The sequence below is a fragment of the Salvelinus fontinalis genome, chromosome 1 (assembly GCF_029448725.1).
Source record: "Salvelinus fontinalis isolate EN_2023a chromosome 1, ASM2944872v1, whole genome shotgun sequence".
Lineage (NCBI taxonomy): Eukaryota > Metazoa > Chordata > Actinopteri > Salmoniformes > Salmonidae > Salvelinus > Salvelinus fontinalis.
The window spans coordinates 41302909-41330450 of NC_074665.1; the positions used below are offsets into that span (position 1 = coordinate 41302909).

At 42.9% G+C, this 27542-nt stretch overlaps 1 protein-coding gene and 1 non-coding gene across 2 annotated transcripts in view; both read right to left on the reverse strand.

Annotated features, from left to right (window-relative positions):
* The window catches only part of sult1st6 (sulfotransferase family 1, cytosolic sulfotransferase 6), a 35515-nt gene that overhangs the window by 4888 nt on the left and 3085 nt on the right, over nucleotides 1–27542 (reverse strand). The window contains exons 2-4 of the mRNA XM_055921519.1: nucleotides 24464–24592; nucleotides 4175–4272; nucleotides 3723–3849 (exon numbers count right to left, since the gene is read on the reverse strand). Coding sequence (XP_055777494.1) covers nucleotides 3723–3849; nucleotides 4175–4272; nucleotides 24464–24592 — 354 coding nt within the window. The remainder of the gene's footprint in view (nucleotides 1–3722; nucleotides 3850–4174; nucleotides 4273–24463; nucleotides 24593–27542) is intronic.
* On the reverse strand, nucleotides 4624–4697 carry trnaa-ugc (transfer RNA alanine (anticodon UGC)). The gene has a single exon. It is a non-coding gene; the product is annotated as a tRNA-Ala (tRNA).

Genomic DNA, 27542 nt, shown 5'->3' on the forward strand with positions numbered 1-27542 from the left:
CAGTCCTTTTAAGCACTCAGGTTGGAAAGGTGGTTCCATCCCACTGACATGCTCTTCTGACCTCATTAGGGGCGTGGCTTAGTTAATGTGCCACGGACATGAAAAACTATTATCTTATTAGAAAACCAAAATCAAATTCCTATCTTAACAAACACAGTTTCATCGTTCTTCATATTCCATTAACATCATATTGGATGGAAACTTGAACGCTAGAATGTGTTTCCTTCCTAAGTTACAGTATTTAGTTCATACAGTTTTTAATAACATCACAAAATAATAAACAATATTGCAGGATTATTCTTTAGATCCCCACAGATCCTTCTTAACATTCCTATCTTATAAATATTATTGCAAAGTTCACTCTTTGGGTGTTATAGTCTCTGTAACAAAGACATTCCTTTCCCAATACTGAGGAGCAAAGGGAGAGTTCTCTTTCACTTAATTTATGACAGGGTGTGATGGCGTCATCTCTCCTGTGGGAGAGAGGGGGGTCTGGCTATCTGTCAGCCATTTGCCATGCTGATTCTGAGGCCTTGGATCCTCACCCAGGAGAGTCATGACAGCGGTGAGCGACCAATTGGTGGGTTTCCCTGTGGGTCATGCTTTTTATTTTTATATCCATGGGCTTATCAACATTATAGATAATAATGACATTTTTGAAAAACAATGGCAACACTAGCTATTCTCGAAGGAATTTAAAAGGCCTTAATATTCCTATCAAACGTTCCAGCTGTCTTGATCTTCTAGCAAGAAACCATATTGATATAACAATGCTCCAAGAAACACACCTGCTCCAAAAGGACACACATAGAATAGAGAACCATTTGTACAAACTGGCCCCAAACAAAACTAAGGGTGCAATCATAATGATACATAAGAAAATCACCATCCAAATTCACCATATTGTTAGAATTAACTCAATTGCAACTGGTTATTGGGACAGACATGAATGCCAATCTGAACATGCAGGACAAATCTAATAAGACCAACTACAATCCACAGGCAACCAAGGCTGTCCAACATATACTCTCTGATTACAACCTCAATGATTCAAACAGGCACAAAATATTGTCCCGAATCGATGTTGTGCCATTATTGTCACGCTCTGGCCTTAATTATCTTTGTTTTCTTTATTATTTTAGTTAGGGCAGGGTGTGACATGGGGGATGTATGTGTTTTGTATTGTCTAGGGTTTTCTGTATGTTTATGGGCAATGTTTAGTCTAGGTGTATGTATGTCTATGGTTGCCTAGATTGGTTCTCAATTAGAGACAGCTGTCTATCGTTGTCTCTGATTGGGAGCCATATTTAGGCAACCATAGTCATTAGGTAGTTTGTGGGTGATTGTCTATGTCTAAGTTGCCTGTGTCTGCACTTATTGTTTATATAGCTTCACGTTTGTTGTTTTGTTTAAGTTTGTAAAGTGTTCTTCGTCTTCGTTAATTAAATATGTGTTCATTTCACGCTGCGCCTTGGTCCTCCTCTCTTTCATGTTACAATGATTGTGACAGAATCACCCACCAGAATTGGACCAAGCAGCGTGAAAGGAGGGAACAGCGCTTTGTGGAGGAATGGACCCGGGAAAAGGATGAGTGGAGAACAACCTGGGAAGAGATAGACAGGTGGGCGATCGATCCAGAGAAAGTGCTGGAGCCCGCCTGGGATTCGCTGGAGCAGTGCGAGGAGGGTTACAGGATAATGGAGTTGGAGAAAGGAGCAAGACGGCGCGGTAGGAAGCCCTCGAGGAAACGCTAAAAGTTTATTGGGGAGGGGCACATGGGGAGTGTGGCGAGTTCAGATAGGAGACCTGCGTCAACTTCCCGTGCTTACCGTGAGGAGCCGAAGAAGAAACCAGAGCCAGTCGGGCTGATATTGGAGGTGAGCAATGGGAATGATACAGAGACTGTAAAGGATTTAATGGGGAGTTTGGAGGAGAGTGAAATGAGGGAGCTGCTGTGTTGGTGCTTGAGGCACAACATCCACCCGACAGAGCGTGTGCGGGATGTGATGTTACCTGAGTCAGCTCTCCATATTCGTCCTGAGGTGCGTGCTAACCGTCTGGGAATGACAGTGCCAGTCCCACGAACCAGGCCTCCTGTGCGCCTCCCTAGTCCTGCACCTCCTGTAGCAGCCCCACGTACTAGCTCTCCTGTGGCAGCCCCTCGTACCAGTCCTCCGGTTCCGGTACCACGCACCAGGCCTATAGTGCACCTCGACAGTCCAATACGCCCTGTTCCTCATCTCCGCACTAGCCTTGAGGTGCGTGTCCCCAGCCCGGTACCACCAGTTCCGGCACCACGCACCAGGCCTACTGTGCGCCTCAGCCGGCCAGAGTCTGCCGTCTGCGCTGTCCGTCTGCCCAGCGCCGTCTGAGCTACCCTTCTGCCCAGCTCCGCCAGCGCTGCCCGTCTGCCAAGCGCCATCTGAGCTGCCCTCCAGTCATGAGCTGCCCTCCAGTCATGAGCTGCCCTCCAGTCATGAGCTGCCCCTCAGTCCGGAGCTGCCCCTCCGTCCGGAGCTGCCCCTCCGTCCGGTGCTGCCCCTCCGTCCGGAGCTGCTCCTCCGTCCAGTGGCGCCCTCTAGGATGGTCTTCAGTCTGGGACTCGCAGTAAAAGTCCTCACTCCAGAGGCGCCACCAAAGCGGGTATTGACTATGGTGGAGTGGGGGCCACGTCCCGCACCCGAGCCGCCGCCGTAAGAAGGCCCACCCGGACCCTCCCCTTCTATGTCAGGTTTTGCGGCCGGAGTCCGCACCTTTGGGGGAGGGGGGGGGGTACGTAATTTATCCAAAAATTCAGTCAATGATCCTCTGATTTTATAAGACACCATTAAAAGTTTTATTGAAAACAATGAAACTTCATTTGCATCTGGGCTGAATAAATCTAAATGAAAGAAGATATCAGAATTGTAAAAGTTAATAACAATGTTAGAGCGTTCTCAACAAACACTTTTTTCAGACCAGGTACGGACTGCACTCTTCAAAGTCAAGACATAACTAAATCTATTGATAAGATAGTGAGTAAAATTTGCCATCCAACAAGTTAGACATTTACTTCCATGGTAATCGACCCAGTCATCTACTGAATAACAAGCTTCACAGTAGCGATAAATTAGTGGATATTGCAACTATTGAATCTGAATGAGGTGAATTACTATCAGACCCCATGTATTGGTCAGATGCACATGGTTAGCAGATGTTATTGGGAGTGTAGCGAAATGCTTGTGTTTGTAGTTCCGACAGTGCAGCAATATCTAACATGTAATCGAACAATTTCATAACAATGACCTAATACACACAAATCTAAGTAAAGGAATGGAATAAGAATATACACAGTTGAAGTCTGAAGTTTACATACACTTAGGTTGGAGTCATTAAAACTAGTTTTTCAACCACTCCACAAATTTCTTGTTAACAAACTATAGTTTTGGCAAGTCGGTTAGGACATCTACTTTGTGCATGACACAAGTAATTTTTCCAACAATTGTTTACAGACAGATAATTTTACTTATAATTCACTGTATCACAAATCCAGTGGGTCAGAAGTTTACATATGCTAAATTGACTGTGCCTTTAAACAGGTTGAAAAATTCCAGAAAATGATGTCATGTTTTTAGAAGCTTCTGATAGGCTAATTGACATCATTTGAGTCAATTGGAGGTGTAGCCACAGGACCACATTGGTATTAGTCATTAGGAAAATGCTGGTTTCATTATATGACTTACGTTCTCCATTCATGAACTTGTGGATGTAGCCGTCCCACGGTCCAGGCTCAGGCTGGGTTAGATTCATGCGGTCAAAGTGGTAGTAGCTGACCAGGTTGTCCTTAGCATTCCTCGCAACATAGATAGCCTGGAGAGAAGATGGCCGGGGGAAGGTGTAGCATTTTGTTTGTCATTTACTGTTCTATGGATCATTTTTCACATAACGTTAACTGAAAATATATACTTCATTCTAAAGCATTTCCAAACTCATAAAAAATCAAATCTGAATCTAGTACCTTTCACACTATAATGCCGACCAGAACTGTAATGTGCTAGCTCTGATATTTCCCTTCACATCGTCCTTTTCAGCACGGTTCCAACAACTACAGTGGATGCATAACTAGCCCAGCACAGTCCAGTTCGGCTCAGCTTAGTAGTATGAAAAGGGAATTAGGGGTTGTACTCCAACTTACCTTGCATTTGTTTTTCCAGAACCCTTCGGGCACCAACTTGAAAGGCAGATGGGTCTTGATGACCCTTGGGGGGTCCATTTTTTTAAGGAGGCTCAAGCCTAGGAAACACAATAGGATAAGTAAAAGATTAGGGAGTTCTTGAAGGGTTCAAGTTTGGGTCATTCTTACATTGCACTGGCTTTTGCATCCCTCGCCTTGAATTTGGGGATGTGGATTGATGTGGGTGTGTTATGTTTACTATGTTTGTTCGCTATGTTTCTTTGGTATGTATGTTTGTTATGTTCATACCCTGGCAGTTATTGTTGTTTGACCCTCTATACTCACCGTAGTTGAGTTATCCTTAACATCCTAAGCCACTGTATTTTTCAGTTCATTTCATTTAAGTCACTTAGCAGACGCTCTTATCCAGAGCGACTTACAAGTACATACATTCATACTTTTTTTGCACTGGTCCCCCGTGGGAATCGAACCCACAACCCTGGCGTTGCAAGCGCCATGCTCTACCAACTGAGCCACAGGGGACAGCTTTGACTTTGGTTAAAGGACTGACAGTTGTGTTTGTGATGCTAATGAATGTGTGGATGTTTGAATTGGGAACAAACACAAGCCGTTTATAAATAACAAGTCTCATTCTTTCAACATAACATCGGTGACGATTGGTAGTTCTACTGTCTGTAAATAAATGGGCGGGATGTAGATTGATTCTTCTGCTATGATTGGAAAGTGTGCACTGTCTACAGCACAAGTGTGGCTGTGATTTGGTTATGGCCAGCAGTGCCTGGCCGTAATACTGTGTGGGCAGGATTGAAATCTAAACCCAACCCAAGGAAAACTGTGGCATTTTCGATTCCTTAAATCTCACAAATCTCAGTTTTGGAAGATAGCTTACTAACTTTAGGACCAAAGTTCTCCTATTTACACTTTTTTGTCAATTTTGCAACTACAATTTATGTTTACGACTAATATTGCTGCCAAATAAGCTGTTTTCAAGCTGAGAAGTTGGTTTTGGAGTCCCTATTTAAAAAGCCAAATTCAATACATCTGCCAATTCATTTCCAGCAATATTGCCACCACCTGTCTGTGTGCTGCCCGCGTCTTCGTGTAGCCAGTTAGTGATGCTAATGATAACCATATTTTGGGTAGACAGAAAGGGTTTCACCAAAACCTTCTCAATTAAAAGTTAACTACAAAGTAGGCCTTCCTGACAGAATGACAACATGATTGTTGGTATCAATTGGGTGGGCATTTGTTTTGAAAACTCTGCCATCACATGTGCAGTAGCAGAAGTAAAACGTCACTAGCCAAACACATTTCTCTCTTGCTAGGTGTGCACTTGAATTAAAGGGAAATTACACTCAGAAATCAAAATGTGTATTTTTTCCCCAGATCTAATAATGGTCTTCTGATGTGATTTAGGCATTGACATGGACTCAGAACATACCATTTTGTTGTTTCTATATAAACAATTGTATTTTTGATAGTGAAAAACTGAAGAAAATAAAAAATAAAAAGAGTTGTTTATTAAAGTATCTACCCAGTGTTCCAGATTTCTATGAAATATTACATAAAATGTATTACAATGTGAATTTAAATTATAATTAAGGATGTTAATAAGAATATTTTCTCTGTGTCCCTGCTTGCCCTGCTAGGAAAGAATAGAGTGGTTTAGGGCATATACCTGTCAAAAAATGCTGATTTGCTAGCTCAGCCAATGAGACATGAATACCCTTGGATATGCAAATTTGCAACGAACTCCACGTGGGGCAGGACTGCAGGCTTGCCTTTTTTACCGAAGGCTACTACTTGTAGTCAAATTGTATGGATCAGGGGTGTCAAACGCATTCCATGTAATAGTGGAGGCTCCTCAGAAGAGGAAGGGGAGGACCATCCTCCTCAGTGAATTTCATGAAAATGTAAATTTTCAAACATTTTAAAAGTTATCCTTATTAGATAAAACTATACTAAATATAATCACGTCACCAGATAATTGATTAAAACACTATTTTTCTAAGTTCAACAGTAGCCTCAACAGCACTCTAGAGGGTAGCACCATGGTGTAGACGGAGGACAGCTAGCTTCTATGTACATTGACTTCAATACAAAACCTAGGAGGCTCATGGGTCTTACCCCCTTCCGTAGACTTACACAGTAATTATGACAACTTCAGGAGGACGTCCTCCAACCTATCAGTGCTCTTGCAGCATGAACTGACATGTTTTCCACTGAGTCAAAGGATCAGATAATTAATCAAGTACTGAAAGCATAAGCTAAAGCTAGCTAGCACTGCACTGCAGTGCATAAAATGTGGATAGTAGTTCAAAGAGAGAGAAATAAAACAGTGTTGAACAAACTACTTTCTTCCTAAATGAAGGAGAAGCAAGAAAGAAATAAAGAAAGATTTCATATTTTTTATTTTCACTTACTTAGCTAGCAACTGCAGCTAGCTACAGTGGTTTGCGAAAGTACGTACCCGCCTAGCAAGTTTTCCTATTTTGTTGCCTTAAAGTAGATTTTTGGGGGGGTTCGTATCATTTGATTTACGCAACATGCCTACCACTATGAAGATGCAAAATATTTTTTATTGTGAAACAAACAAGAAATAATACAAAATAACAGAAAACTTGAGTGTGCATAACTATTCACCCCCCCACCCCAAAAGTCAATACTTTGTAGAGCCACCTTTTGCAGCAATTACAGCTGCAAGTCTCTTGGGGTATGTCTCTATAAGCTTGGCATATCTAGCCACTGGGATTTTTGCCCATTCTTCAAGGCAAAACTGCTCCAGCCCATTCAAGTTGGATGGATTCCGCTGGTGTACGGCAATCTTTAAGTCATACCACAGATTCTCAATTGGATTGACTAGGCCATTCCAAGACATTTAAATGTTTCCCCTTAAACATTCAAATGTTGCATTAGTAGTATGCTTAGGGTCATTATCCTGCTGGAAGGTGAACCTCCGTCCCAGTCTCAAATCTCTGGAAGACTGAAACAGGTTTCCCCTCAATAATTTATCTGTATTTAGTGCCATCCATCATGCCTTAAATTCTGACCAGTTTCCCAGTCCCAGCCCCTTGACTTTTTCCACATTTTGTTACGTTACAGCCTTATTCTAAAATGTATTAAAAAAACATTTCCCTCATCAATCTAACACAATACCCCATAATGGCGATGTGAAAACAGGTTTTTAGAATTTTTTGCAAATGGTAAATTTAATTGATTGCACATAATTTGGAAAGGCACATACCTGTCTATTTAAGGTCCCACAGTTGACAATCCATTTTAGAACACTTATGTAAATGTATTTTTGAATTGTTTTGCAAAAAAAAAAAAAAAAACTGTTTTTGTTTTGTCATTATGGGGTATTGTGTGTAGATTGATGAAGGAAAAAACAATTTAATCAATTTTAGAATAAGGCTATAACGTAACAAAATGTGGAACCAGTCAAAGAATGCACTGTATACAACAAATCAATTCAAAAATCTAATTAAATCAAATGTTATTGGTCACATACACATATTTAGCAGATGTTATTGCGGGTGTAGCGAAATGCTTGTGTTCCTAATTCCAACAGTGCAGTAGTATCTTACAATTCACAACAATACACACAAATCTAAAAGTAAAAAAATGGATTGAAGAGATATATAAATATTAGAACGAATGTAGGGGGGGTTGGAATTTACTAAAATACAGTTTATATACATATTAAATGAGTAAAAGGTATGTAAACATTAAAGTGACCAGTGATTCTATGTCTATGTACATAGGGTAGCAGCATCTAAGGTGCAGGGTTGAATAAAAGGGTGGTAGCCGGCTAGTGATGGCTATTTAACAGTCTGATGGCCTTGAGATAGAAGCTGTTAATCAGTCTCTCGGTCCCAGCTTTGATGCACCTGTACTGACCTCGCCTTCTGGATGATAGGCCGTGGATCGAGTGGTTGATGTCCTTGATGATCTTTTTGGCCTTCCTGTGACATCGGGTGTTGTAGGTGTGCTGGAGGGCAGGCAGTGTGCCCCCGGTGATGCGTTGGGCAGACCGCATCACCCTCTGGAGAGCCCTGCGGTTGCGGGCGGTGAAGTTGCCATACCAGGTGGTGATACAGCCCGACAGAATGCTCTCGATTGTGCATCTGTAAAAGTTTGTGGGTCTTAGGGGCCAAGCTGAATTTCTTCAGCCTCCTGAGGTTGAAGAGGCTCTGTTATGCCTTCTTCACCACACTGTCTGTGTGGGTGGACCATTTCAGATTGTCAGTGATGCCCAGGAACTTGAGGCTTTTCATCTTCTCCAATGCTGTCCTGTTGAAGTGGACAGGGGCGTGCTCCCTCGGCTGTCTCCTGAAGTCCACGATCAGCTCATTTTGTTGACGTTGAGGGAGAGGTTATTTTCCTGGCACCACTCCGCCAGGGCCCTCACCTCCTCCCTGTAGGCTGCCTCGTCATTGTTGGTAATCAGCCCTACTACTGTCGTCTGCAAACTTGATGATTCAGTTGGAGGCGTGCGTGGCCACGCAGTCATGGGTGATCAGAAAGTACAGGAGGGGATTTAGCACGCACCCTTGTGGGGCCCCTGTGTTGAGGATCAGCGTAGTGGAGTCAGGAAGTCCAGGACTCAGTTGCACATGGTGGGGTTCAGACCCAGGGCCCTGAGTTTGAGGATGAGCTTTGAGGGTACTATGGGGTTGAAGGCTGAGCTATAGTAAATGAACAACATTCTTACATAGGTATTCCTCTTGTCCAGATGGGATAGGGCAGTGTGCAGTGCGATGGCGATTGCATCATCTGTGGATCTATTGGGACAATATGCAAATTGAGGTGGGTCTAGTGTGTCTGGTAAGGTGGAGGTTATATGATCCTTAACTAGCTTCTCAAAGCACTTCATGATGAAGTGAGTGCTACGAGGCGATAGTCATTTAGTTAAGTTACCTTTGCTTTTTTGGGTACAGGAACAATGGTGGATATCTTGAAGCAAGTGGGGACAGCAGACTGGGATAGGGAGAGATTGAATATGTCTGTAAACACTCCAGCCAGCTGGTCTCTGCATGCTCTGAGGACGGGCTAGGGATGCCGTCTGGGCCGGCAGCCTTGCAAGGGTTAACATGCTTAAATGTCTTACTCACGTTGGCCACGGAGAAGGAGAGCCCACAGTCCTTGGGAGCGGGCCACGTCGGTGGCACTGTTATCCTCAAAGTGGGCGAAGAAGGTGTTTAGCTTGTCTGGTAGGAAGATGTCGGTGTCCACGACACGGCTGAGTTTTCCCCTTTGTAATCCTTGATTGTTTGTAGACCCTGGCACATACGTGTCTGAGCTGTTGAATTGCGACTCCACTTTGTCTCTGTATTGACGTTTTTCTTGTTTGATTGCCTTACGGAGGGAATAACTACAGTGTTTGTTTTCAACCATATTCCCAGTCACCTTGCCATGACAGCAGCATACCACCCTGCATACCACTGCTGGCTTGCTTCTGAAGCTAAGCAGGGTTGGTCCTGGTCAGTCCCTGGACGGAGACCAGATGCTGCTGGAAGTGGTGTTGGAGGGCCAGTAGGAGGCACTCTTTCCTCTGGTCTAAAAAATATCCCAATGCCCCAGGGCAGTGATTGGGGACACTGCCCTGTGTAGGGTGCCGTCTTTCGGATGGGACGTTAAACGGGTGTCCTGACTCTCTGAGGTCATTAAAGATCCCATGGCACTTATCGTAAGAGTAGGGGTGTTAACCCCGGTGTCCTGGCTAAATTCCCAATCTGGCCCTCAAACCATCATGGTCACCTAATAATCCCCAGTTTACAATTGGCTCATTCATCCCCCTCCTCTCCCCTGTAACTATTCCCCAGGTCGTTGCTGCAAATGAGAATGTGTTCTCAGTCAACTTACCTGGTAAAATAACGGTAAAATAAAAAAATGCGATGGTTCGTGTTTTCAGTTTTGCGTGAATGCTGCCATCTAAACAGGTTTTTTGGTTTGGGTAGGTTTTAATAGTCACAGTAGGAACAACATCCCCTATACACTTCCAGATGAACTCAGTCATCATGTCCGTGTATACGTCAATGCTATTCTTAGAGGCAACCCGGGAACATTTCCCAGTCCGTCAAGGAGAGGGGTATTCCTTACTAATCAGTTACCTTAATTCATATTGGGACCAATCTTGTCCAGAAAGTTGACTCAAGTTTGCGAAAAGGCACCTGGAAGAACCAAGATGATCATCAAAACTCTGTTCTATGGACAGATTAGTCAAAAATATAACCTTTTGGACGACATGGGTCCCGTCATGCCTGGTGAAAACCAAACACTTCATTCCATGGTAAGAACCTCATACCAACGGTCAAGCGTGATGGTAATGTGATGGTAGTGTGATGGTTTGGGGATGCTTTACTGCCTCAGGACATGGACGACTTGCTTTAATAGAAGGAAGCATGAATTCTGCTCTGTATCAGAGAATTCTAAAGGAGAATGTCAGGCCATCCGTCTGTGAGCTGAAGCTGAAGCGCAGCTGTTTCATGCAGCAAGACAATGATCCAAAACATACTATCAAGTCTACATGAAAGTGGTTAAACATTTGAAGTTTTGGAATGGCCTAGTCAAAGTCCTGGCCTAATCCCAATTGAGATGTTGTGGCAGGACTTAAAACGAGCAGTTCATGCTTGAAAACCTACAAAATATCGCAGAGTTAAAGCAGTTCTGCACGCAAGAGTGGGCTAAAATTCCTCCATAGCGATGTGAGAGACTGATCAACAACTACAGGAAGCATTTGGTTGCAGTCATTGCAGCTAAAGCTGGCACAACCAGTTATTGAATGTAAGGGGGCAATTACTTTTTCACACAGTGGAGTTGGGTGTTGCACAACTTTGTTAATGAAATATGTAAAACAAGTATAATTTTTTGGTTATTTGTAAACTCCGGTTCCCTTTATCTAATATTACGTTTTGGTTCTAGATCTGATAACATTCAGTATAAAAAATATGCAAAAATCAGAAAGGTGGCAAATACTTTTTCATGGCACTGTATTTGCTGCTTCGTCATTCAATCCCGTTTTAAAAGTCTCCCTAAATGTTTTACATTCCCTGAGACCAACCAGAAATGTTTCCTTCTGCAAATAGCCTATTATTGTAGGTGTGTTTCGTTCGGTGCAGCAGAAGCAAGGGTGCAGTGCTGCCAGATAGTTGCTATGTAACTTCTTACAATGGTGCTGGTTTAGTCAATTTAGATCAAAGCTGAATCAATGTCTTCGAAGATCATATAATGATTAATTAGTATTCAACATAACAGAACAAAATATAATAGTATATATTATAATGTTACTGTTACACCAAAAACACCACCTAATTTCTTACGGTATTTTAGGATACATAGCGTAGCTGAATAGTCAAACCCCCCCCCCCAAAAAATGCAGCCAAAACTCAACCACATGCCACTTCGCAGAATGTACTTGGATTGAAACAAAATATACATATATACATATACATATACATATGCTATATACATCCGAATTTGTTAACACCATCTGCTCTAATATGCTTACAAAACAGTAAATCCAGACAATCTAAATGCATATTTCAAATCAAATCAAATCAAATTTTATTTGTCACATACACATGGTTAGCAGATGTTAATGCGAGTGTAGCGAAATGCTTGTGCTTCTAGTTCCGACAATGCAGTAATAACCAACGAGTAATCTAACCTAACAGTTCCACAACTACTACCTTATACACACACGTGTAAAGGGATAAAGAATATGTACATAAAGATATATGAATGAGTGATGGTACAGAACGGCATAGGCAAGATGCAGTAGATGGTATAGAGTACAGTATATACACATGAGATGAGTATTGTAGGGTATATAAACATAAAGTGGCATAGTTCAAAGTGGCTAGTGATACATGTATTACATAAAGATGGCAAGATGCAGTAGATGATATAGAGTACAGTATATACATATACGATGAGTAATGTAGGGTATGTAAACATTATTAAGTGGCATTGTTTAAAGTGGCTAGTGATACATTTTTACATAAATTTCCATCAATTCCCATTATTAAAGTGGCTGGAGTTGAGTCAGTATGTTGGCAGCGGCCACTAAATGTTAGTGGTGGCTGTTTAACAGTCGGATGGCCTTGAGATAGAAGCTGTTTTTCAGTCTCTCGGTCCCTGCTTTGATGCACCTGTACTGACCTCGCCTTCTGGATGATAGCGGGGTGAACAGGCAGTGGCTCGGGTGGTTGTTGTCCTTGATGATCTTCATGGCCTTCCTGTGACATCGGGTGGTGTAGGTGTCCTGGAGGGCAGTTAGTTTGCCCCCGGTGATGCGTTGTGCAGACCTCACTACCCTCTGGAGAGCCTTGCGGTTGTGGGCGGAGCAGTTGACGTACCAGGCGGTGATACAGCCCAACAGGATGCTCTCGATTGTGCATCTGTAGAAGTTTGTGAGTGCTTTTGGTGACAAGCCGAATTTCTTCAGCCTCCTGAGGTTGAAGAGGCGATGCTGCGCCTTCTTCACAACGCTGTCTGTGTGGGTGGACCAATTCAGTTTGTCCGTGATGTGTACACCGAGGAACTTAAAACTTACTACCCTCTCCACTACTGTCCCGTCAATGTGGATAGGGGGGTGCTCCCTCTGCTGTTTCCTGAAGTCCACAATCATCTCCTTTGTTTTGTTGACGTTGAGTGTGAGGTTATTTTCCTGACACCACACTCCGAGGGCCCTCACCTCCTCCCTGTAGGCCGTCTCGTCGTTGTTGGTAATCAAGCCTACCACTGTAGTGTCGTCCGCAAACTTGATGATTGAGTTGGAGACGTGCATGGCCACGCAGTCGTGGGTGAACAGGGAGTACAGGAGAGGGCTCAGAACGCAACCTTTTGTTGAGGATCAGCGGGGTGGAGATGTTGTTACCTACCCTCACCACCTGGGGGCGGCCCGTCAGGAAGTCCAGTACCCAGTTGCACAGGGCGGGGTTGAGACCCAGGGTCTCGAGCTTGATGACGAGTTTGGAGGGTACTATGGTGTTAAATGCTGAGCTGTAGTCGATGAACAGCATTCTCACATAGGTATTCCTCTTGTCCAGATGGGTTAGGGCAGTGTGCAGTGTGGTTGCGATTGCGTCATCTATGGACCTATTGGGTCGGTAAGCAAATTGGAGTGGGTCTAGGGTGTCAGGTAGGGTGGAGGTGATATGGTCCTTGACTAGTCTCTCAAAGCACTTCATGATGACGGAAGTGAGTGCTACGGGGCGGTAGTCGTTTAGCTCAGTTACCTTAGCTTTCTTGGGAACAGGAACAATGGTGGCCTTCTTGAAGCATGTGGGAACAGCAGACTGGGATAAGGATTGATTGAATATGTCCGTAAACACACCAGCCAGCTGGTCTGCGCATGCTCTGAGGACGCGGCTGGGAATGCCGTCTGGGCCTGCAGCCTTGCGAGGATTAACACGTTTAAATGTTTTACTCACCTCGGCTGCAGTGAAGGAGAGCCCGCAGGTTTTGGTAGCGGGCCGTGTCAGTGGCACTGTATTGTCCTCAAAGCGAGCAAAAAAGTTATTTAGTCTGTCTGGGAGCAAGACATCCTGGTCCGCGACAGGGCTGGTTTTCTTTTTGTAATCCGTGATTGACTGTAGACCCTGCCACATACCTCTTGTGTCTGAGCTGTTAAATTGCGACTCTACTTTGTCTCTATACTGGCACTTAGCTTGTTTGATTGCCTTGCGGAGGGAATAGCTACACTGTTTGTATTCGGTCATGTTTCCGGTCACCTTGCCCTGGTTAAAAGCATTGGTTCGCGCTTTCAGTTTCACGCGAATGCTGCCATCAATCCACAGTTTCTGGTTTGGGAATGTTTTAATCGTTGCTGTGGGTATTATGTCGCCGATGCACTTTCTAATGAACTAGCTCACCGAATCAGCGTATTCGTCAATGTTGTTGTTGGACGCAATGTGGAACATATCCCAATCCACGTGATCGAGGCAGTCTTGAAGCGTGGAGTCAGATTGGTCGGACCAGCGTTGAACAGACCTGAGCGCTGGAGCTTCTTGTTTTAGTTTCTGTTTGTAGGCTGGAAGCAACAAAATGGAGTCGTGGTCAGCTTTTCCGAAAGGAGGGCGGGGGAGGGCCTTATATGCGTCGCGGAAGTTAGAATAACAATGATCCAGGGATTTACCAACCCTGGTAGCACAATCGATATGCTGATAGAATTTAGGGAGTTTTGTTTTCAGATTAGCCTTGTTAAAATCCCCAGCTATTATGAATGCAGCCTCAGGGTGTGTGGTTTCCAGTTTCCAGATAAAGTTCGTTCAGGGCCATCGATTTCAATGAAACTGATTGAGATCAAATGATTGGCATGTAGATGCAGTTTGATGTTTCACCGGTAAAACGTGAAGAATGATGATGGCCTATTTTGAAATTACAGTAGGTATGCATAACTTGGTGTTTGATGGTGTGTTGATGGTATTAAAAATAGAAAACGTTCTTGAGACAATATGTTTGGGCATAGGCTGACGTGAAGTTGCAATTGGAGGATGCATTTATACATTATTCTATAATGACATTCAATGGGCACACTCTGTGCAATAATGGTGTTTAACAAAACAAATGTTTATGACTACCTCATCTCTGTACCCCACACATACAATTATCTTTAAGGTCCCTCAGTCGAGCAGTGAATTTCAAACACAGATTCAACCACAAAGACCAGGGAGATTTTCCAATGACTCACAAAGAATCAAATCAAACTTTATTTGTCACATGCGCCGAATACAACTAGTGTAGACCTTACAGTGAAATGCTTACTTACAAGCTGTTAACCAACAGTGCAGTTCAAAAAGAGTTAAGAAAGTATTTACCAAAATAAACTAAAGTAAAAAATAATAAAAAGTAACACAATGAAATAACAATAGCGAGGCCATGTACAGGGGGTACTAGTACCGAGTCATTGTGCAGGGGTAGGTAGGGGTGAAGTGACTATGCATAGATAATAAACAGCGAGTAGCAGCAGTGTATAAAACAAATGGAGGGGGTGGGGATGGGGGGTGTCAATGTAAATAGTCTGGTGACCATTTGAGGAGCCTTTTGGTCCTAGACTTGATGCTTGCCATGCAGTAGCAGAGAAAACAGTCTATGACTTGGGTGACTGGAGTCTCTGACAATTTTATGAGCTTTCCTCTGACACCGCCTATTATATAGGTCCCTGATGGCAGGAAGCTTGGCCCCAGTGATGTACTGGGCCGTACGCATTACCATCTGTAGCGCCTTACGGTCAGATGCCGAGCAGTTGCCATACTAGACGGTAATGCAACCGGTCAGGATGCTCTCGATGGTGCAGCTATAGAACTTTTTAAGAATCTGGGGACCCATGTCAAATCTTTTCAGTCTCCTGAGGCGGAAAAGGTTTTGTTGTGCCCTCTTCATGACTGTCTTGGTGTGTTTGGACCATGAACGTTAATTGGTGATGTGGACACCAAGGAACTTGAAACTCTCAACCCGCTCCACTACAGCCCCGTCGATGTTAATGGGGGCCTGTTCGGCCCGCCTTTTCCTATAGTCCACGATCAGCTCCTTTGTCTTGCTCACATTGAGGAAGAGGTTGCTGTCCTGGCACCACATTGCCAATTCTCTGACCTCCTCCCTATAGGCTGTCTCATCGCTGTCAGTGATCAGGCCTACCACTGTTGTGTCACCGGGAAACTTAATGATGGTGTTGGAGTTGTGCTTGGCCAAACAGTTGTGGGTGAACAGGGAGTACAGGAGGGGACTAAGTACACACCCCTGAGGGGCCCCAGTGTTGAGAATCATCGTGGCAGACATGTTGTTCCCTACCCTTACCACCTGGGGGAGGCCCGTCAGAAAGTCCAGGATCCAGTTGCAAAGGGAGGTGTTTAGTTCCAGGGACCTTAGCTTAGTGATGAGCTTTGTGCGCACTATGGTGTTGAACTCTGAGCTGTAGTCATTGAACAGCATTCTCACATAGGTGTTCCTATTGTCCAGGTGGGAAAGGGCAGTGTGGAGTGCTATTGAGATTGCGTCATCTGTGGATCTGTTGGGGCGGTATGCAAATTGGAGTGGGTCTAGGGTATTGTCGGGTTCACCTTGGTGTCATAAAAAGGGTTGTACCCAAATGTTTGGTGTATTAGAATAATGTATTATGCTTATGTTTTATTAATAGAAGGGGAGGGGTTAAAAGACCCCTCCCTCCTTACAGTTACAGGGTTTTAGACTACTGATTAACAATAGATATATTCATTGTAGAAGTTTAGTATTGTTCTACATTTGTATTTTAGTTTTCTCTCTCTCTGCCTCATTATAAAGAGGCCCTTAGACAGAACTCTGCAGGGGAGTGAAGGAGATAAGACTAGGTAAACATTCCACAATAGGTCAACTTTGGGGGAAGGGGACATTTATTGCTAAGTATTTAGCTAACAATAAAGGCCCTGTTTACACAGCTTTGTAGGCATGGTTTTGGTCCCAGGAGTAGAGGATGATGATATAGGCAGTGACATCACCAGGGCGCGACTTAGGGTTTAATAAAACCACTGGAGACCTTTTGTTTGATGCAGAACTTACTCAGAAACATGCGTGCTATGTTCCTGTTTGTCAACTTCTGTCTGCAATTGCATTAATAAAGGTTTTGAATTATTTAATTAAAGATATTGTCATAATGCTAATTTCACCAATGAACCAATGATTGACAAAGAAGGACGTAAGTAACGAACCCTAACAGTATCCGGGAGGATGCTGTTGATGTAGCCATGACCAGCCTTTGAAAGCACTTCATGGCTACCGACGCGAGTGCTACGGGGCGGTAATCATTTAGGCAGGTTACCTTCATTTCCTTGGGCACAGGGACTATGGTGGTCTGCTTGAAACATGTAGTTATTACAGACTCGGTCAGGGAGGGGTTGAAAATGTCAGTGAAGACACTTGCCAGTTGGTCTGTGCATGCTTTGAGTACACGTCCTGGTAATCTGTCTGGCACCACGGTTTTGTGAATGTTGACCTGTTTAAAGGTCTTGCTCACATCGGCTACCGAGAGCGCTATCACACAGTCATCCAGAACAGCTGGTGCTTTCGTGTATGCTTCAGTGTTGCTTGCCTCAAAGCGAGCATAAAAGGCATTTACCTCGTCTGGTAGGCTCGCGTCACTGGGCAGCTCGCGTCTGGGTTTCCCTTTGTAGTCCGTAATAGTTTTCCAGCCCTGCCACATCCGACGAGCATCATCTTAGGTAGGTTCCATTGTCCCTTGAGATTCACCCTAATAAAATGTTGTAGTTGTAGGTAACTAAAGAAGTCCTTGTTAGACAAGTGGTATTTCTGTTTCAGCTGTTCGAAGGACATAAGAATTCCCTCCTCATAACAATGTTCCAGAAGAGTGATCCCCTTACACGACCACGGTCTAAAGTTACTATTCTCAAAAATAGGAAGGAATCAATATATTGTTCCATAGAGGGGTTTTAGGAGAAAGAAATCCCTCTCGTCTGAGCAGCTCATGCAGTTACACCATGCCAGGACAGAATTTATAATTAAAGGGTTGTCTGAGGTAGTTTTTATAGATTTCCTGTCCCAGTTGTAAAATAATTATGCCCCAGAGTCCTCTTTTACCTCAAATTTTTCAATGTTCAACCATGAGGGAGAAGGACCATTGTCAAACCTCTGAGCCAGAAATCTAAACTGCGCAGCCCAGTAATACATTCTGACATTGGGGAGGTTTAAGCCCCCTTGACCGTAGTCAAGGGTCAGTTTGAACAGTCTAACCCTAGGGGTTTTGCCGTGCCATATAAAATATCTGGTGAGCTTGTCGAGAGAGGAAAAGAATGCTGCGGGCACAGGGATGGGGAGAGATTTCAACAAATATAGAAATCTGGGCAAGACATTCATTTTAATTACATTAATTCTACCCAGTAGAGTGAGAGGCGAATCCATCCATTTACACAGGTCACCCTCCACCTTTTGCCACAAGCTGGCCAGATTGAGTTTATAGAGGTTGTTCAGGTTACCATCCACCATCATGTTCAAATATGTGAAGCCCATAGGCGACCATCTAAAAGGAAACTTATGCTTGATGGTATGATTTGGCTTTTATCAAATTGACCTTACATCCAGAGAAAGATCTATAATACTGTAATAGGTTATGTAAGTGAGAGAGGGAATGTTCTGGATTCGTTAGAAATAAGATAAGGTCGTCCGCAAAAAGTGATAATTTATGGGTATGGGGGCCTGCCTCAAAGCCATGTATGTCAAGGCACATTATAATGGCCTCAGCCAATGGTTTGATGGCGAGGGTGCAAAGGTGGGGGCTAATTGGGCAACCTTGACTGTTCCCCCTATAGAGAGAGAAAGAGGAGGAAGTAATCCCATTGGTAGCAATCCTAGTTTAAGGAGATTTGTAGTGATTTTATCAAATGTACAAACATGGTGCCTAAACCAAACTTTTCCAAGACGCAAAAGAGATATGGCCATTCGATCCTATCAAAGGCCCTTTGGATGTTGAGGGAGACTGTGACACTAGGCATTTTGTTTTTGTTAGCAAGGTGAATTATATCAAAGAACCTTCTGGGATTATTGGAGGACAATCTATCAATTATGAAGCCAGTCTGATCTGGGTTGACCAACATGGGGAGACATGACTCCAGTCTCTTAGATAGCATCTTGGTAACCAGTTTACAATCTGTATTAAGGAGAGAGATTGGTCTACAGGAGGCTCACTTTAGAAGGTTTTTCCCTTTCTTGTGAATTACTGTAGTCACCGCTTGAGAAAAAGACTCTGGAAAGCAGTTGTCCTCCCCGGCTTTTTTAAGTACCTCCGTAAGGTAGGGTACCAACAGCTCCTTTAAATTATTTATAGAATTCTGGAGGGAAGCCATCCTCCCCAGGATAATTATTAGAAGGTAAGGATTTAATGGCATCCAACAATTCAGGGACTGAGAACTGTTCACTCAGGCTCTCTCTGTCTTCCTCTGACAGGCATGGGAGGTTGAGAGAATAGAGAAAAGTGTCAAAAGATATCTCATTAGTAAGAGTTTCTATAGCATTAATTGTCCTCTTACTTTCCTCTGCTACTTTGTGTGCTTTCTCTCCAAGCTCATAGTAACGCTGTTTCGATTTAGCAATGGCCCTCTCAGGTTGATACGTGTTCAGAGTATTATATTTCAGTTTTTTATTGACCAAAAGCCTGTATAGGTCTTTAGTCGGGCCTCTTTGGTAGGTTTTCTCTAGCTCAGCGATTTCAGATTCAAGGACTTGAAGTTCGGCACCGTGTTTTCTCTTCAACCCTTTAGTATAGGAAATGATCTGTCCCCTCAGATAGGCTTTCAATGCGTCCAAAAGAATGAAACTGTCAGGAGCGGACGGTTTGTTTGTCAAAGTAAAAATATTGATCTGCTCTTTGATGAATGCACAAAATTCCAGTTGCTTCAGGAGTGTAGAATTTAGTCTCCATCTATATGCTCCATTTACCTTGGTGGGAATGGAGATTTATAATACCAGAAGAGAATGGTCACTAAGCAACCTGGGGAGATAATTGGTATCTAACACTCTATGAAACAATTGGGTTGATAACAAAAAAGGAGCTATACGTGTATGTGTGTTGTGTGGGTGTGAATAAAAAAGAGTAGTCCCTATCCTGTGGGTGCATCTGTCTCCAGATGCACCCACAGTAAATTGAGATCCTTCATGAATGACATGGTGAGCTTGGTGGCTTTGGTAAGAAGGGAGGGTTTATCAGAGGACCTATCAAGAACTGTATCTAAACAAAAATGTTAATCTCCTCCTGCCAGTAGTCATCCTGGTGGTGCTTGAGCAACCTGAAGGAAGACATTCTGAATAAACATATGGTCATCGTAGTTAGGAGCATAAATATTCAATAGGGTCCAAGACTCTGAATACATATGCCTCTGTACCAAAACAAACCTTCCTGAGGGATCAGACATGGTGTTGCTGACACAGAAGGGGATGTGTCTAAAATTGCAGTTCCTCTTGCTTTGGAGTTAAAGGAATGTGAAAACTTGTCCTACCCATTCCCTCTTCAATTTCTTCTTCACTGGCTGTAAGATGTGTTTCTTACGACCTTTAATTTCTTAAGGTATGTATAGACTATTTTCCTCTTAACCGGGCTGTTAAGACCTTTTACGTTGAATGTGACATATTTTTAAGCATGGGTTGGGTTTCAAATATATAACCGAATGGATAATCACTTATATTAAAATTGTCAGGTAATGTTTCAACTTTAGTTTGAACACTGAAGTGACCTGTGTCTTTTTGGAAGGAAACAACATTAAACATAGAAAAAAAACATGAACCCCACCCATCCGATTGTCGGACTAAAACTACAATCCCAAAAATCAAACATGAAAACACTTGTAGAGATAAATGTTGCTCGCTTTCCATCTTGCTCTTACTAGCTAAACCTTGGCGTAAACTAAAACCTACGAGCTCTCTAAATTGAAAACAAACGTTGTGAATAGACATTTATGGCTGAATATTTACTGTCCACAATAAGGGCTGCTTGAGTCTCTTTTCAGGAGAGGAGAAACATAAACGGGGGGGGGGGGGGGGGGGGGGGGGCAATGGGACTAAGCCTACTAATTTGCTTTGCCCAGTGGATATTGACAAAATCAAGATGCACTCTCCTGTAAAAGTAGTAAAACTCACCACGGATTACTCTCTATGATCACTTGGCTACATAGCTGATGCTTGCTGGACTGTTCATTAATCACGGTACTCCATTCTGTTTATTTTTTGTTTATCTGTTGGCCCCAGCCTCGAACTCAGGCCCTGTGAGTAGTTAACTGACCTTCTCTGCCCATTCATCGCTATTTTACCTGTTGTTGTTGTCTTAGCTGAGCAGCTGTTGTTGTCTTACCTGTTGTTGTCTTAGCTAGCTCTCCCAATCAACACCTGTGATTGCTTTATGCCTCGCTTTATGTCTCTCTCAAATGGCAATATGCCTTGTATATTGTTGTTTAGGATAGTTATCATTGTTTTAGTTTACTGCGGAGCCTCTAGTCCCACTCAACATGCCTCAGATAACTCCTTTGTCCCACCTCCCACACATGCAGTGACCTCTCTTATCATCACAAAATGCCTGGGTTTACCTCCACTGTACCCGCACTCCACCATTCCCCTATCTGTACATTATGCCCTGAATCTATTCTACCACGCCCAGAAATCTGCTCCTTTTATTCTCTGTCCCCAACGCATTAGACGACCAGTTTTGATAGCCTAAAGCAGTACCCTTATCCTACTCCTCCTCTGTTCCTCGGGTGATGTGGAGGTTAACCCAGGCCCTGCGTGTCCCCAGGCACTCTCATTTGTTGACTTCTGTAACCGAAAAAGCCTTGGTTTCATGCATGTTAACATCAGAAGCCTCTTCCCTAAGTTTGTTTTACTCATTGCTTTAGCACAATAAGCCAACCCCGATGTCCATGCCATGTCTGAATCCTGGCTTAGCAAGGCCACCAAAAATTCTGAGATTTCCATCCCCAACTACAACATTTTCCGTCAAGATAGAACTGCCAAAGGGGGAGGAGTTGCAATCTACTGCAAAGATAGCTTGCAAAGTTCTGTCACACTTTCCAGGTCTATGCCCAAACAGTTCGAGCTTCTAATTTTAAAAATTAATGTTTCCGCCTGTTATAGACCCCCCTCAGCTCCCAGCTGTACCCTGGTCACCATATGTGAATTGATTGCCCTTCATCTATCTTCAGAGTTCGTTCTGTTAGGTTACCTAAACTGGGGTATGCTTAACACCCCAGCAGGCCTTTTTAATCGACCTGGCCCGGGTATCCTGGAAGGATATTGATCTTAGCCCGTCAGTCGAGGATGCCTGGTCGTTCTTTAAAAGTAATCTCCTCACCATCTAAAATAAGCATTCCCCTTTCAAAAAAATGTAGAACTAAGAACAGATATAGCCCTTGGTTCACTCCAGACCTGACTGCCCTCGACCAGCACAAAAACATCCTGTGGTGGACTGCAATAGCATCGAATCGTCCCCGCGATATGCAAGCGGATGGGTCTTCAGGGGACGTCGCGATGGAGGAGCCTGTTGAAACCCCCTCTGGCGGATTACGTCGGTAGACCAGTCGCGATGGATCGGCGGGCTCGGTGTCGGCAGTAAAAGGGGTCCAGGCCAATTGGCAAAATAGGTATTGTAGCCCAAGGAGTGGCTGATGGACCTCTTCAGCTAAGATGGGGCTAGCACGAGGCTAGTTCCAGAATAACTGGTGCTTGCTTCGGGACAGAGACGTTAGCCAGGAGTAGCCACTCGGATAGCAGCTAGCTAGCTGCGATGATCCAGGTGAAAAGATTCAGAGCTTGCGGTAGGAATCCGGAGATGTGGAGATTTGGTGGAGAAAAAGCAGTCTGGTATGCTCTGGGTTAAATCGCGCTGTGCAGACTGGCAGGAGTTGACCGGGCTAAGGTTAGCTGATGACCGCTAGCAGTGGCTAACTGACTACTAGCTAGTAGCTAGTTAGCAGGCTAGCTTCTGTTGGGGGTTCCGATTCTAAAGTAAAGAAAATAGCAGATCCATACCACATTGGGGGAGGCGGGTTGCAGAAGAGTATGTTGAAATTGACGTTAAAAATATACGAAGAAAAAAAGATATACATGGGACACGACAAGACAAAAACATCTGAACTGCTACGCCATCTTGGCGATTAAATGTAGCAATCATGCCGGCAGACTCGGAAGAGGCTGCTGAGAGCAACAGTCTAGAACTGTCGTCTGAGTTATGAGGGCAAATGCTAATCTTGCTAGCTGTGGCGTTGTCATTATCTTGGGATTCAACAAAGTTTTGGTCATCCTTCTTGCCTCTCGGCCAGAGGTCCATGGCTCTTTGGGAAGGTAAGTACTTAACAGTTTATCAGCCGACGTTATAATATTGTTTCAACGTTGTTATTTAGGTAATAGTAGGATCATTTTGAAGAGCTCGGTTTGTTAACGTCTGCTCAGCTCCGCGGCATCACGTGCTCCCCATATTTAGATTTCTTTAACACTTTTTTGGTGACTACATGATTCCATAAGACATGAAGGTCAGTCAATCCAGAAAAGTTCAAGAACTTTGAACATTTCTTCCAGTGTAGTTGCAAAAACCATCAAGCGCTATGATGAAACTGGCTCTCATGAGGACCACCACAGGAAAGGAAGACCCAGAGTTACCCATGCTGCAGAGGATAAGTTGGGTTGCATGGTTTGTAAATGTGTTTAAGCTGTATCACTGCCATTTAGTGGCCAAAATACTTGAACGATACAATATTTGGTTCAGGACACCAGCACTGCAGGTGGCGTTAAATTACCATTATCAGCTTTATTCTTTTTTTTAACACAAAAGAAGAAGGAAATTGACTACTTCAAAATGGAGATAGCCTCAATGTTGCTGTCATAGATGCCATAATAGGACAGATACAGTATATTACAAAATCATCCATCCATACAAGGCCTAATACAACATTTTGTGCAGTGTGTGTGTGTGCGTGTGGATAAAAAGAAAAAGGCATATTTCCTCTCGACCATGAACAATAAAGTAAACTTTATATTTGTTGCGTCAGCCGTTGTGCATCATAAAACACTGTTGCACACTCAATAAAGATTCAGAGGTTTACCTTCCTTAAGAAGTAGCAATCACAGCACAAGTCATTTTGGCCTTGTTCTCCGTACTTGCTTTTTACACACACGCACACACACACACACACACACACACACACACACACACACACACACACACACACACACACACACACACACACACACACACACACACACACACACACACACACACACACACACACACACACACACACACACACACACACACACACACACACACACACACACACACACACACACACACACACACACACACACACACACACTGGGGGGAGATGTTTGTGGGTTAATAACTCATTGACTCTGATTAAGGTAGAGGAAACGGGTTGTTATTAAGACCAGCGCCCAAACATTCCTCCAGGAATTGGGTTTGTGAGCCGTGGGGTACACATCATATGCCACTGCACTGCGGACCAGAGTTACGAGATGCATTTGAGCTAAGTATGAAGAAGAAATAGAACAGAAGCTTGAAAATAATACTTTATCTCTGCCTATAAATACTTTATCTGTGCCTATTTGAGCTTGACTGGCTTAATAACCTAATAGAAACTTCCCAAAATTGCAAACCCTGCCCAACTGGCACGCCAGGCAGACTCAAGCAAAAAACGTATTGCAAGAAGTATTTGAAAATAGGTATTTGACCCAGGTCTGCTACAAAGATAGATATTGAGCTCTGAACAGCTTGTAGGATGAGAAAGCACACACACGCACCAGAGGGGATGGGCGGGGGGGAGTGGATCTCCAGGAAGGGGATTCGGAGGGCGGTGGGTGCTCTCCTTGCGACCTCTACATCTCCGTTGTTAAGCAGCAGGTCCACAATCTCCTGGGTCCACGTGGTTCCTGAGAGACAGGAAAGGTAGAGGGGCCAATTGAAATATAATTACCAGAAGTGTAACGGCTTTCGTCGGTTGAAGGAGAGGAGGACCAAAGCGCAACGTGGAATGTATCCATATTTATTAGAATACTTAACAATAAACAAATGAAAACCAACGAAGCTACAGTCCTGAACTAGAGAACATAAAACACATGAACGCACGAACAGGAACAATCACCCACAAACCAACAGTGAAAAACTGGCTACCTTAATATGGTTCCCAATCAGAGACAATGACAAACACCTGCCTCTGATTGAGAACCATATTAGGCCAAACAACAAACCCAACATAGAAACACAAAACATAGAATGCCCACCCAGCTCACATCCTGACCAACTAAACAAAGACTAAACAAAGGAAATAAGGTCAGGAACGTGACAAGAAGCCCCTCAGACCACGGCAAGTTGACTGGAACATTCATGGGTACTGCCAACAGTCCACCTATCACGGAAGATTGACTTGAATGAGAATGTCCATTCTAGTAATTCTATTTCTTTGGAATTTACATTACTCCAGGGGTATGCAGTGGACATTCCAAACCAGTGGCCAGTACAATGAATGTGTTCTCCCACTCCAAAATACCCACATGAAAAAAAAATTATATGGTGTAAATGTTGTAGTATTCACTGTAGTGTTTTTGCGGACTTTACTGTAGTATTCACTGTAGTGATTTTGCGGACATTCTGTTGTATTTACAGTTTACTATAGTTTAAATACTGTAGTAAAAAAACTGTAGTATATAGTAAATGAATTACTGTAGTGCTTTTTTGGACTGTAGTATACTGTAGTATTTATGTAGCATTTTTGCAGACTGTAGTATACTGTGTATTTTAATATATAATGTGGACATTAATATAGAATTTACTATAGTGTTTTTGTTTTATTATCTTTGACATAGAAGTGGGGGCTTTAACCTTCAGGAAATGTACTGGACAAATACTAAAAGAGCCCATTTTCCATAACTGTAGGTAGGACTGGGGTCTGAATGAATAGTTAAGAGCTTCTGCTCTTTTCTATAACCTGTAAGTAACACAATATATGGTCTATACTTGGCATATACAGGTAACTGCCAAAATAATGGAAACACTTATGTAAATTAGAGATGCAAAGTATATTGAAAGCAGGTGCTTCCAGAGAGGTGTGTGAGGTAATTAAACAATCAACATCACACTTACGGTCATGTATAAAAATAGTCAGTGCTATCAGGGATCCTTGGGACATCCCTGCCCCAGTGGTGTAAAGTACTTAAGTAAAAATACTTTAAAGTACAACTTTTTTTGGTATCTGTACTTTACTTTACTATTTTTTTTTTTGACTACTTTTACTTTTACTCCACTACAGTCCTACTTTTTACTCTTTCCTTGACACCCAAAAGTACTTGTTACATTTTTAATTCTTAGCAGGACAGGAAACTGGTCCAATTCACTCACTTATCAAGAAAACATCCCTGGTCATCTCTACTGCCTCTGATCTGGCTGACTCACACAAATGCTTTGTTTGTAAATTATGTCGGAGGAGTGTTGGAGTTTGCCCCTGGCTATCCGCAGGGGTGGATACGTTACTTTCTAAATGTAATCCATTACAGTTACTAGTTACCTGTCCAAAATTGTAATCAGTAATGGAACTTTTGGATTACCCCAAACTCAGTAACGTAATCTGATTACATTCGGTTACTTTTAGATTACTTTCACATTAAGGGGCATTAGAAGAAGACAAAAATGTATGTTACCAATTGAACAACATCTATTGCAGGATAAATCAATGTTAAAGTTTACATAGCTGGCTAAATATTTATGTTAAATTTTACTTTATGGGTTGTTTATGTAGGCTTCTTCTAACCCATTGCTTTCCACTACAAATAATAATACGATATATCCATCCATATATATAAAATGTATTTGTCAAAAAATGTAACAACTACAGATGGCCTCTTTTAAGTCTGTCAAAAGTGTGCGAGTTTAAACATGTGTCCATTAGGTCTGTGGATTTTTTTATTTATTAGCATGAATTAGATTGAGCAATAAAAGCCCCACTTTTTTTCCATAGGCTGGGATCCACACTATGCAGCTGTTGCAAGAGCGCATTTTTCACTGGCTGTCTGGTTTAAAAAAAAAGATCGATAGGCAGTTTAAACATCTTGAAATTAACCATTATTGAGTTCAAATACACATTTAGATTTGTGAACAGCCATCCACAACAACCACTATCCGTATGGCACAAATAGTTAAATGAGAGAGCTGCAGTGTGATTCACATCAATGCGCTTTGTAGATATCAATAATAAGGTATATCCATATCGCCGTAGAGTACAGCACTGCTGTCATTCTTACCTCCAAGCGTTCATTTAAATTGGATAATCTTTGGATGCCAACAGCAGTCGCACCATTGGAAGACATACCTTGGACTGTAGCCTAGAAAAGCCTGTTCCTGCGCTTTTCCCGCAATCGGTCAAACACATTTGGTGTGTTAGTGATCTCTGACTTGTGTTCAGACTCGCTGAGGTGGAACAAACTTAAATCTGCGCCTTTTTTCAATGCTGTTTTGAATGTCATTGAGAAAACAGAGAAGTGTCAAATATTTATTTCTCGCATTTAAAAGTAATCCTTGAAGTAATCATCTCGTTTTTCAAAAATACCTGTGATCTGATTACAATATTTTTGCTGGTAATGTAACGGATTACAGTTACCGTTTTTTGTAAACCCTTACATGTAACGGATTCGTTACTCCCCATCCCTGGCTATCTGTAAATTAAAAAAACAAGAAAATGATGTTGTCTGGTTTGCTTAAAATGTCAACTTCAATGGGGTAGGAATATCCCAAGGGTCCCGGATAGTATGGACCATAAATAAATGCTGGGCAGTCCATTATTTTGGCTACCATGGCTATACCCCAATAGTATGACAATTCCCCTTTATT